The sequence below is a fragment of the Oryctolagus cuniculus genome, chromosome 11, assembly GCF_051225735.1.
Source record: "Oryctolagus cuniculus isolate XC-2025 breed Fujian yellow rabbit chromosome 11, ASM5122573v1, whole genome shotgun sequence".
In the NCBI taxonomy this organism is placed as follows: Eukaryota; Metazoa; Chordata; class Mammalia; order Lagomorpha; family Leporidae; genus Oryctolagus; species Oryctolagus cuniculus.
This window is the reverse complement of record NC_142877.1, coordinates 120,469,956-120,482,374: the sequence shown is the minus strand read 5'-3', so window position 1 is coordinate 120,482,374 and position 12,419 is coordinate 120,469,956. Positions and strand designations below refer to the sequence as shown.

At 48.3% G+C, this 12,419-nt stretch overlaps 1 protein-coding gene across 6 annotated transcripts in view; it reads right to left on the bottom strand.

Moving 5' to 3' along the window:
* ATXN10 (ataxin 10) overlaps nucleotides 1–12,419 on the bottom strand; it is a 154,748-nt gene that overhangs the window by 110,792 nt on the left and 31,537 nt on the right. For all 6 annotated transcript variants that reach the window (XM_002723648.6, XM_089307740.1, XM_017339764.4 and 3 more), the window contains 2 exons: nucleotides 4,611–4,707; nucleotides 2,866–3,024 (listed from right to left, as the gene is read on the bottom strand). In XM_002723648.6, the coding sequence (XP_002723694.4) occupies nucleotides 2,866–3,024; nucleotides 4,611–4,707 (256 nt within the window). The remainder of the gene's footprint in view (nucleotides 1–2,865; nucleotides 3,025–4,610; nucleotides 4,708–12,419) is intronic.

Below are 12,419 nucleotides of genomic sequence, written 5' to 3'. Positions count from 1 at the left end.
TAAAAAAAAAAAAATGTTCAAGGAAAGAACCCAGTGCTGTGACACAGCAGGTGAGACCACCACCTGGGATGCAGGCATCCCCTATGGGCACTGGTTGGAGGCTCAGCTGCTCCACTCCCATCCAGCTCCCTGCTAATGCACCTGGGAAAGCAAGGGAAGATGGCCCAAGTTTCTGGGCCCCTACCACCCACATAGGAGACCACACAAAGCCCCTGGCTCCTGGCTTCAGTCTGGCCCAGGATGAGCTGCTGAGGCCATTTAGAGACTAAACTCGCAGATGGAAGATCGATCTCTCTCTCTGCCTCTTCTCCCTCTGTAACTCTGCCTTTCAAATAAATAAATCTTAACAAAAATTTCAAGGGAAAATGAGATTAAGATATGTTTAATGGGGCCAGTGCTGCAGCACAGTAGGTTAATCCTCCACCTGCAGTGCCAGCATCCCATAGGGCCCTGGTTCAAGTCCCAGCTGCTCCACTTCTGATCCAGCTCTCTGCTGTGGCCTGGGAAAGCAGAAGAAGGTGGCTCAAGTCCTTGGGCCCCTGCACCCAAGTGGGAGATGCAGAAGAAGCTCCTGGCTCCTGGTTTTGGGTTGGTGCAGCTCTGGCCATTTGGGGAGTGAACCAGCAGAGGAAAGACCTATCCTCCTCTCTCACTCTCTCTCCCTCTCCCTCTCTACCCCTCCTTCTCTCTGTGTAACTCTGACTTTCCAATAAATAAATAAAGTCTTAAAAAATTATATTAAAAAAAACCACCAATGAGACAAAGAGGAAATCCTAAGGAAAATCACAATATAATCTGAGATAAAAATGAAAGCACAGTACGCTAGCATTTATGAAATAGTAACTTACGGACTAGCTGCTCTACTTCCCCTCAGCTCCCTGCTAATGTGCCTGGGACACCAACAGAAGATGGCCTGAGTGCTTGGGTCCCTGCTACTAACATCGGAGACCCAAACAGAGTTCCAAGTTCCTGGCTTTGGCCTGGCTCAGCCCCAGCCACTGTGACCATTTAGGGAAAAAAAATCCAAAAGCATCACAAAAATACTGAAAGAACTGATAAACGAGATGAGCAAGGTTGAAGGATGCAAATGAAGCGCACAGACCAACGATGCCCTACTCCCCAGCAGCACGTAATCCAAAACAGCCACGCCGACAGCTCCATCAGCAACAGCACAAGAACACTTACATCAAACTAAACTGGACACGTAAAACTTACACATTAAAACTACAAAATCACTGTAGAAATTACAGAAAGCCCAAATCTAAGGAAAGATACCTCCTATTCATGGGCTGGAAAACAATCCAGTGAGGATGGCACTCCTCCCAATTATCTGCAGATTCAAGCAATCACTACCAAAATTCCAGCTGTTTTGTTCTAAATAAAATGAAAAGATGATCCTAAAACTAATCATGGAAATGCAGAGGACCGAAAAACCATCTCGAAAAGTTAGAACAGAGCCAGGAACTCCTCCTCCCTAACGTGCAGGCTTTCTGTCAAGGTACAGCACGCAACAATGCAGCAGTAGCTCAACGGAGGAAACAGACTGAGCAACAGTCACAGAGAAGCACAGCCGGGCCAGTGCTGTGGTACAAGGGTAAGCCGCCAACCACAGCTGGTCCCTTAGGAGTTCAGGTCCAAGTCCTGGCTCCTGCACTTCTGACCCAGCTCCCTGCTAACGCACCTGGGAAAGCAGCAGCTGATGACCCTAGTGCTTGGGCCCTGCACCCACATGGGAGACCGAATGGAGTTCCAGGCTCCTGATTTCAGCCTGGCGCAGTCCCAGTCATTGTGCCCGCTTGGGAAGTGAACCAGTGATAACGATCTCTCTCCCCCGCCCCCTTCTCTCTGTCTCTCTATAAATGATATAGATATCTGCCTTTCAAATAAATATTAAAAAACACACAAAAAAAACTCCCTGAGCAGAACCTCAGAGACCTGTGAACAGACTGACTCCACGTTTGCGCCCTCAGAGGACACACAGGGCAGGGCAGGATCCCACCGCACAGACCGGCTCTGCAGCAGAACGTGGAGGCCGCAGGTCCAGGCCTGAACAGCAGCTACCTGAGGCCCTCCTGGAACCCAGGAAGGGATTCTCTTCTGCAGCACTAGCTCCCCACGCAGGCTGCTTCTGATGGGGTGAGCCTCTGCCCTCAGAGCATACAGCAAGCAGCTCTCGTGCACGTTCAACCACCCAGGCCCTGCGGGGGTGTGGACAAGGGGTGCTGGGGGCTGGCCCCTTTGGCTTCTCTTCTTTGTCCCTGTGAGTGACAGGCTCTAAACCTAAAAGGGGGTTGTTGTTTCTTGTAGCTTCACCGGGCACGCTTGGCTTGTCTGTGTGCTTGACGTGGTGTCTCAGAATCAGAGGACTAAAGAAAGTGAGGTAGAAAGAAGTATACAAGGAAGGAGCCGCTGAAAACGCCTAAATTTGGCACAAGGTGTAAAGCTATAGATTCAAGGGGTTCAGACGCCCACAACCAACAGGCCCAAAGAAGCCGACGCACACACGATGAACTTCTGAAAGGCCTGACACTGTAGCAGGGAGCCAGGTGCGTCGCCGCACTGCACCTGCACAGATGCCCACGACACAGTCCAACCTCTCATCTCTGCCAAACAGTCCCCAGGCCCAGACACCCTCACACACGGGATTTTCATACACCAAGAACACCCCTCCCCTTCGTGACTACCTTTTCCCTCAAGGCCCAACTCAAAACTCTTTCTCCACATCTCCTATAAGTTCTGCAGGTGCTGCCCAGAGAATCTGCTACCTGTGTGAACACGTGGTTCTATTATCAGGATTCCAGTCTTACTTAAAACCTCTGCAGTCAGGCTGTCCTTAAGCAATCAAACTCCTAACGAGATACTTACGGCCATTCTGATTCAGGCTGCTTTTGGTGAGCTTCTATGACATTTATCGCGATATTGAGGTTTTCTTCCAGTTCTTTTATTCTTCCGGGATTAAGGGAGGTGAACAAAATCATTGAAGAATAGGCAACAATTTTTTTGTCTGGATGATTTAAGCAAGAGCTTCCACAGAAAGAAATAAGATTGTCAGACCAATTAGCAATATGGTAAAATATGATCATAACATAAGTAATAGCACTCCCATTAGCAAATTCAGTATCTACTAAGAATTAGAAACAAGCACATCATTTTATTAATCTATATTTTAAACAAGTACATTATTTCTATATTAAAATTTCAGTTGACTCAAGGCTGAGAAGCAAAGCAAGTAACAGATAGTAAGACAAATGTCCGTTCTTCTTAGAACAGGCATGTAATGATACTTCAAAGACGGAAGCATTCCTCCTACAGTCATGCGGGACAGCACGTCTAAGTGACACGGGCACAGCGGCAAGACTCTGGAATCACGAGTCTGTGACTTCCGGCTCATCACCTATCAGGGCGTGGCTGTGGGCAGTCACTAAGGACTGTCAATCACGTCGTGTGCTTGTTTTCTCCCTTTGATCTTCCTAGTGCTCCTTTGTTGGAAGCATTATCTATATGTCACAGTTAGTGTGTTAACTGCACTTGCCCAATGGCACGAAGCCAGTAACCGCCAAAACTCGAATTCAAATTTGGTTGTGTGTCTCACAAAAACAAAAAGAGCACAGTCACATGACCTCTTCAGAAACATTTTCTCTTTAAAAAATGAAGCAAAGAGCTGGCGCCGCGGCTCACTAGGCTAATCCTCTGCCTTGCGGCGCCGGCACCCCGGGTTCTAGTCCCGGTCGGGGCGCCGGATTCTGTCCCGGTTGCCCCTCTTCCAGGCCAGCTCTCTGCTGTGGCCAGGGAGTGCAGTGGAGGATAGCTCAAGTGCTTGGGCCCTGCACCCCATGGGAGACCAGGATAAGTACCTGGCTCCTGCCATCGGATCAGCACGGTGCGCCGGCCGCAGTGCGCCGGCCACGGCGGCCATTGGAGGGTGAACCAACAGCAAAGGAAGACCTTTCTCTCTGTCTCTCTCTCACTGTCCACTCTGCCTGTCAAAAAAAATAATAATAAAAAAAGAAGCAAAGAGAGCAGTGTCGGGGTGCAGCAGGCTGAGTCAGATGTCTCAACACCAGCATGCCCTATCAGAATGCCAGTCTAAGTCCCAGCTGCTCCACTTCCGATTCAGCTCCCTGCTAAAGCTTCTGGGACAGCCATCAAAGATGGCCCCAGTGCTTGGGCCCCCGCACTCACGGGGAAGAGGCAGTTGCAGCTATCTGAGGAGTGAACAGCAGATGGGAGATCCTCCTTCCGTCTCTCCCCCTCTCTCTGTAAACCTGCCTTTCAAATAGTCTTTGAAAAAAATAAATCTTTAGAAAAAATGCAATACAAGAGAAGAACTCTGACTATCTCACAGGCCTGACACCACAAGGTAAATGCAGAGAGGAAATTATCAAGGCTTCTCTGATGGTCCAAACTCTTTCACAGGCCACTCCTGCTTTCCTACCACACTCTGGATTCACCGACGCCGATTGGTTCCTCCACCACCTGCCACAACCAACCGAGAAGAACTCCTCTCCTGAATTCTATTACCACAGGTAGCTTCTCCTCTTTTGAAGGTCACATAAAAGTCACATAAACAATCTTTCCATAGTCAGAAAACTTTTTCTCAGTACACTCACATAAAGAGTTCTGGGAAAGCATGCATCCAAACAGCAGCCTGGGAATCTTCGTTCCGTGAGGCAATGTTGCCTAAAAACTGTAGGCCACAGCGGAAAGCTAAGAACATAAAAGTAAAAAAGACAGACATATATTTAAACATAATAAACACATTTGATCAAGAAAAATCCTCCGTTATTAAGTAGGAAGTTTTTCTTTCTTTTATACATAAAGATTTATTTTATTTATTTCACAGGTGGAGTTACAGAGAGAAAGGGGTAAGAGACAGATCTTCCATCCACTGTTTCACTCCCCAGTCATAATAGCTGTGATAGCCAGGGCTGGGTCGGGCCAAAGTTCAGAGCCAGGAGCTTCACTGGGTCTCCCAGGTGGGTGCAGAAGTCCAAGCATTTGGGCCATTTTCCACTGCTTTCCCAGGTGCACTTGCAGGGAGCTGGATCACAGTGTAGTAGCCAGCACTCATAGGATCACAGCACCCCTAGGATTATGGCATCACAGGCAGAGTTTTAACTCACAACATCACAATGCCAGCCGTTAGTTTCTCTGAAATATAAAAGTCTTGCTCCACAAAGAAACCTGGGAATAAATTAATATGACTTGCCAAACAATACACTCTAAAAAATTAACTAACTTCTTCAAGAAGATTCTAATTAGACACAAAAACACCTGTAATTACATTAACTGTCCCCGGAATATGTGCTCCAAGACAAGACAGTTACAGGGTGTAGCACTGTGGCTCAGTAGGTAAAGCCTCCACCTCCAACTCCAGCATCCCATGTGGGCTCCAGGTTGAGTTCAGCTGTTCTGCTTCTGATCCAGCTCCCTGCCAGTACACCTGGGAAGGCAGCAGAGAATGGCCCAAGTGCTTGGGCCCCTGCACCCACATGGGAGACCCAGAGGGGGTTTTGGTCCAGCCTACCTCCAGCCACTGTGATCATCTGGGGAGTGAACAAGCAGATGGAAGATCCCTGACTCTTTCTCTCTCTGTAACTCAGACTTTCAAATAAACAAATAAATCTTTTTTTAAAAAAAAGTTACAATTAGACTGAATTTTTAAACCTTTAATTATATACTATTTAAAACATATATATAAAAACCATAAAGTTACAGAAATACAAGAATTAAAAGAATGGTAAAAGATGTACCCGGCAAATGCTAGCCAAAAAGAGGAAGTCACAGACCCCTTAAAACCAGACAGAATAAACTGAAACAAAAAAAATCATTAATTTCTTTTAAAAAGCCATTATAGAATGATTTAATCCACCAGAAAGACATGACAATTTTAAGTACTTTGAACCTAACAACATGGCTTCAGATCCTACAGAAGAAAAACTGGAAGAAGTCTAAGACTAAAGAGAGGCCGGCACAGCGGCTCACTAGGCTAATCCTCCGCCTGTGGCGCTGGCACCCAGATTCTAGTCCGGGTCGGGGCGCCGGATTCTGTCCCAGTTGCCCCTCTTCCAGGCCCGCTCTCTGCTATGGCCCGGGAGGGCAGTAAAGGATGGCCCAAGTCCTTGGGCTCTGCACCCGCACAGGAGACCAGGAAAAGCACCTGGCTCCTAGCTTCGGATCAGCGCTGTGCACCGGCCGTAGCGCGCTGACCAGAGCAGCCACTGAGGGGTGAACCAACGGCAAAGGAAGACCTTTCTCTCTGTCTCTCTCTCTCTCTCTCACTGTCCACTCTACCTGTCAAAAAAATAAAAATAAAAAAGACTAAAGAGAGCAAGCAATTCACTATTACATAGGGCAAGGACATACACTGTTCTCGGGATGGAGGGAGTGGGGGTTTCTGGCCTAGCAGTCAAGACCTAAGTTGAGACACCCACACCCCGTCTCACAGCCTGATTTCAATATTCAGCTCCTGCTTTTGACTCTAGCTTCCTGGTAATTCAGACCCTTGGAGGCTGCAGTGATGGCTCAAACAACTAGGTTCCTGCCACCCACATGAGAGACCCACGTGGCATTCTAGGTTTCTGGCTTTGGCCTGGCCCAGACTCGGCTTTTGCATTCTGGGAGTGAAGCAGTGAATGGAAGTACTCCCTCTCTCTTCCTCCCCTACCTTCCCTTCTCTCTTCTGTCACTTGTGCTTTCAAATAACTTTTTTTTTTTTTTTTTTTTGGACAGGTAGAGTTATAGACAGCGAGAGAGACAGAGAGAAAGGTCTTCTTTCCGTTGGTTCACTCCCCAAATGGCCACTACGGCCCGTGCTGTGCTGATCCGAAGCCAGGAGCCAGGTGCTTCTTCCTGGTCTCCCATATGGGTGCAGAGGCCCAAGCACTTGGGCCATCCTCCACTGCCCTCCCAGGCCACAGCAGAGAGCTGGACTGGAAGAGGAGCAACCGGGACTAGAACCCAGCACCCATTTGGGATGCCGGCACCTCAGGCAGAGGATTAACCAAGTGAGCCATGGTGCCATCCCTCAAATAACTTTTTAAAAATCTATGAGTTGGGTACTTTCATTCTCATTCTAGAAACCAGGATGCAGGACAGTAAGTAATTTGCCCAAAGTTCCTAATTTCAAATATCAAAATTCTGGCAACATCCTTATAATTCAATCAACTTAATGTGGTGAGACGTTGCAGAATATGATTCTTTTAAAGATTATTTATTTATTTGAAAATCAGTTACACAGAGAGAGAAGGAAAGTCAGAAAGAGGTCTTCCATTTGCTGGTTCACTCCCCAATTGGCCACAACAGCCAGAGCTGTGCTGTTCTGAAGCCAGGAGCCAGGAGCTTCTTCCAGGTTTCTCACGTGGGTGCAAGAGCCCAAGGATTTGGGCCATCTTCCACCACTATCCCAGGCCGTAGCAGAGAGCTGGATCAGAAGTGAAGCAGCCTGGTCTCGAACCAGCGCCAATATGGGATGCCGGCACTGCAGGTGGCGGCTTTACCCACTACGCCACAGCACCGGCACCAGAAGAATATGATTAGCAAAAAAGGAAAATGTGTTTAAAACCTGGATCAGCCAGTTCTGTGGCATAGCAGGTAAAGCCGCAGCCTGCAGTATGGGCATTCCATATGGGCGCCGGTTCGAGACCCAGCTATTCCACTTGTGATCCAGCACTCTCTAATATGGCCTGGGAAGGTAGTGGAAGATGGCCCAAGTCCTTGGGCCCCTGCACCCAGATGGGAGACCCAGAGAAAGCTCCTGGCTCCTGGCTCCTGCCTTCAGACTGGCGCAGCTCCGGCCGTTGCAGCCAATTGGAGAGTGAACCAGCAGATGAAAGACCCCCCCCAATATGTGCATGTGTATGTGTGTGTGTGTGTAACTATGACCTTCAAATAAATAAATAAATACTATTTTTATAAAGGGGGGGGGGGGGCACGGCGCTGTGGCGCAGCGGGTTAACGCCCTGGCCTGAAGCACTGGCACCCCCTACTAGCGTTGGTTCTAGTCCTAGCTGCTCCTCTTCCGATCTAGCTCTCTGAAATGGCCTGGGAAAGCAGTAGAAGATGGCCCAAGTCCTTGGGCCCCTGCACCCACATGGGAGACCCGGAAGAAGCTCCTGGCTTCAGATCGGCACACCTCCAGCCGTTGCAGCCAATTGGGGAATGAACCATCGGATGGAAGACCTCTCTCTCTCTCTCTCTCTCTCTCTCTCTCTCTCCTTCTTTCTGTGTAACTCTGACGTTCAAGTAAATAAATAAATGCAATCCAAACACCTGCTGCTGCCTCCCAGGCTCTGTACTGCAGGAAGCTGGGAGTCAAACCCAGGCACTCCTACACGGAACGAGGGCGTCTAACTGCCAAACAAAACACCCACTCCTGAAGGCCGTTTTACCATGAGGAAAGCAAAATTTCTAAGTGGGGCAGCCACTGAGCTGAGGTAACAGCATCCCACCCCAGAGTAGCAGGGTTCGGATGCTGCCTTCAGCTGCTCTAACACAGAGCCTGGAAGGGAGGCTGACAGTTCACGTGATGGGGTCTCCGCCATCCACATGAGGACATGAGAAAACTGCACAGAGCTCCACCCTGCCAGCTTCGGCTGCCCAGCCTCAGCAGCTGCAGCATTTCAAGAGTGAACCAGGGAATGAGAGCCCACTGGATCTCTCTCTCATCACTAACAAATAAGTTATTTTTTTTAAATACTATCCTTTTTTTTTTTTTTTTTTTTTTTTGACAGGCAGAGTGGACAGTAAGAGAGAGAGACAGAGAGAAAGGTCTTCCTTTGCCGTTGGTTCACCTTCCAATGGCCGCCGCGGCCAGCGCGCTGCGGCCGGCGCACCGCGCTGATCCGATGGCAGGAGCCAGGAGCCAGGTGCTTTTCCTGGTCTCCCATGGGGTGCAGGGCCCAAGCACCTGGGCCATCCTCCACTGCACTCCCTGGCCACAGCAGAGGGCTGGCCTGGAAGAGGGGCAACCGGGACAGAATCCGGCGCCCCGACCGGGACTAGAACCTGGTGTGCCGGCGCCGCTAGGCGGAGGATTAGCCTAGTGAGCCGCGGCGCCGGCCCAATACTATCCTCATTTTACAAAGACTAAACCAAGGATCACCCAAGGTCACAGAGCCCGTAAGTGGTAGAACAGGACTGCCAAAAACAAGAGATAACTTCTCCAGGGCAGGAATCAGGCTAATCAGGGAAGGTAAAATGAACAGAAGGATCTGTGCTGAAATTCAAGGCTTTGTCTCACTGAAAGCATTCCCTCCAGAAAGCCAGCAGGAAGACATTTTCCCGAGCAAGCTGCCGGTTAAGCCTCTTCCACGCCCCAGACTGCTCAGCACTGAGTTCCTGCCCTCGGTCCTCAAGTCTCCCGGGAACTGAGCCTTCCCTTTAAGCCCTGGCGCCTAATGCCTGGCTGCCTGCTTCACCGTCTCCAGGGCAGGACAGAAAGGGTACGGAGCGTGGCGTACCTGCACCACTCACGCAACCACAGCAGCTCAACACCTGGTGGTCAAGGAAAAGTTGTAAATGGTGGCCAAAGACCAAAACACTGAATGAACTTCAGACATATGCAAATAACTGCTTGAGTATTTTAATCTGTAATGAAGCTGGAGAAGAAACTGCAAGTACACAAGCACATACCCATACACACAAATACGGAAAAATGACATCCACAAAGAAATCAACTTTTTGTCCTCGAATAGCCTGCATGAACAGTGATGATTACCTTTTCTCTTCTAGTTTTTTTCTTTTTTAACATTTTATTTATTTGAAAGGCAACGTTACAGAGAGAGAGAGAGAGAGGGAGAGAGAAGTCTTCCATCAGCTGGTTCACTCCCCAGATGGCTACAATGGCCAGAGCTGGGCTGATCTGAAGCCAGGAGCTTCTTCTGGGTCTCCCACAAGGGTGCAGGGGCCAAGGATTTGGGCCATCCTCCACTGCTTTCCCAGGCCACAGCAGGGAGCTGGATTGGAATTGGAGGAGCCAGAACTCGAACCAACGCCCATATGGGATGCCAGTAATGCAGGCGGCGGCTTTACCCGCTACGCCACGACACCACAGCACCAGGCCCCCCTCTTTCTAGTCTCTGAGTTTTATTTTTTAAATAGTCAGTAATGAACTTAGATGTTCATAAAAGAAAATGTTACCTTTTTTTTTTTTTTCAGATAAGTCATAGTTTTTAAAGAAAGCCTACAGCATAAGTGTGTCTGAAAGCCAGCTGGGGCCGACACTGCGGCACACTGTGTTAAGCCACTGCCTGCAATACAAGCAGCAGTTCCGTCTCCACTGCTCCACTTTCGATTCAGCTCCCTGCCGACGTGCCTCAGGAAGCACAGGTATTTGGGCCTCTGCCACCCATGTGGGAGACCGAGGGCCTGGCCAGCCCCTGGATGATGTGGCCATCTGGGTAATAAACCAATAGATGGAAGATCTTTATCTTTCTCCCTCTGTCGCTGCCTTTCAAATAAATAATATAAATCTTGAAAAAAAAAAAGTCAACTGACCCAGCAGCAATTCACCGGACAGCTAAAACTTAACACAATTCTGGAAAGGAAAAGGTTTAATGTATAATAGACACAGGAAAAAACTCCAGACAAGCATAAAAGACAGTTCACTCTAACCAACAGCTTATCAACTGATCATAAACACTGCAAAGGTTACAAGGCCCCCAAAAATCTCAGCATTATTTTTACAGATTAGGAAAGAATGAAAGCCAAAAACAACACCAATAACTCAATTAAAATAACTCATGCTTGTGTTTACATAAAATTTGATGAGCATAATATATTCACCATACTACTGTAATTATTCCCTGAACTAATACCCTAAATATTATTTTGACAACGTAATTACAGTTCTTAGCTCAAGAGTGGTGAAAGAAAGAAAGAGAGAGAGAGAAAGAGAGAGAGGAAGAGGGGAAGAGGGGAAGAGGAGAGGGAGGGAAGGAGGGAGGGAGGGAAGCAGGGAGGAAAAAAAGCTAACCTGGCACAGATGCTTTGCCAAACCCTCCCGAAGAACAAGGTTCTCACCGGGAGAGTCAAGAGGGCAAGGCTCTTTATCAGAAAGCAGAATATTTTTCTTTACTTGTATTGGGTTTGAACTAACACACTATAAAAAATGTTAAGTCTCGTTGCTGAATTCAAGTTTCAATGTCAAATTGCAATTAAAATTGAGTAATTTCACCAGTTGTTTTCAAGAAGGTGGAAAGAAATATCACTAAATCTCCATTTTCCTTCTTGCCTCAGTAATATCCTTTCTTTCTTTTAAAAAAAAAATTTATTTCTTTGAAAGTCAAGAGTTAGAGAGAGAGAGAGAGAGAATGTCCTCCATCCACTAGCTCACTTCCCAAACGCACGTCCAGAGCTGAGCCGATCCGAAGCCAGAAGCCAGGAGTGTCTTCCAGGTCTCCCATGCAGGTGCAGGGGCCCAAGCACTTGGGCCATCCTCCACTGCTTTCCCAGACCATAGCAGAGAGCTGAATTGGAAGTGGAGCAGCTGGGACTCGAACTGGTGCCCACATGGGATGCCGGCACCGCAGGCAGCAGCTTTACCCACTATGCCACAGTGCCAGCCCCAGTAATATCCTTTCAACTCTGTCACTAAACACAAGTCATCTACAGAAAGCTGGTACAGCTGAAAACGGAACCAAGATCTAACTCTCTGCTGGACTAAAAGATCCAATACTGGGGAATCCTCCGCCTGTAGCACTGGCATCCCAATGCCGGTTTAGTCACAGCAGCTCCACTTCCGATCCAGCTCTCTGCTGTGGCCTGGGGAAACAGTGGAAGATGGCCCAAGTGCTTGGGCCCCTGCACCCACACGGGAGACCAGGAAGAAACACCTGGCTCCTGGCTTCGGATGGGCTCAGCATCGGCCGTGATGGCCATTTGGGGAGTGAACCAACAGAAGGAAGACCTTTCTCTCTCTCTCTCTCTCCCTCTCCCTCTCTCACTGTCTGTAACTCTACCTCTCAAATAAACAAATAAAATCTTTAAAAAGAAAAAAAAAAAAGACCCAATACTGTTAAGATGGTAAGTCCCTCTAAACTGATCTGCAGATTCAATATACTCAATGTCTTCCCTAGCATGTGACATAAACAACCTAACAAACAACACAATTAAACACTAGGCACATGACTCAGACATCTCATGAAAGAAGATACACAAAGGGCCAAGGAGCACACAAATGCTACCATCAAATGGTCATCTGGAAAATGCACATCAAACCACAATGCGCTACCACCCGGTCACAGCCAGCAGGGGACTATAATCAGGAGAGCAAAGCAGGCAGCACAGACAGGGAGAAACTGCTGCAGCACGCAGCTCCTCAACGTGCGCTCACGTGCACGGCACCGCCAAAGACGGACACAACCCAAGTGTCCACAGGGGATAAGCCACATGTGAACCTTCCGGAAAACAGACTACCG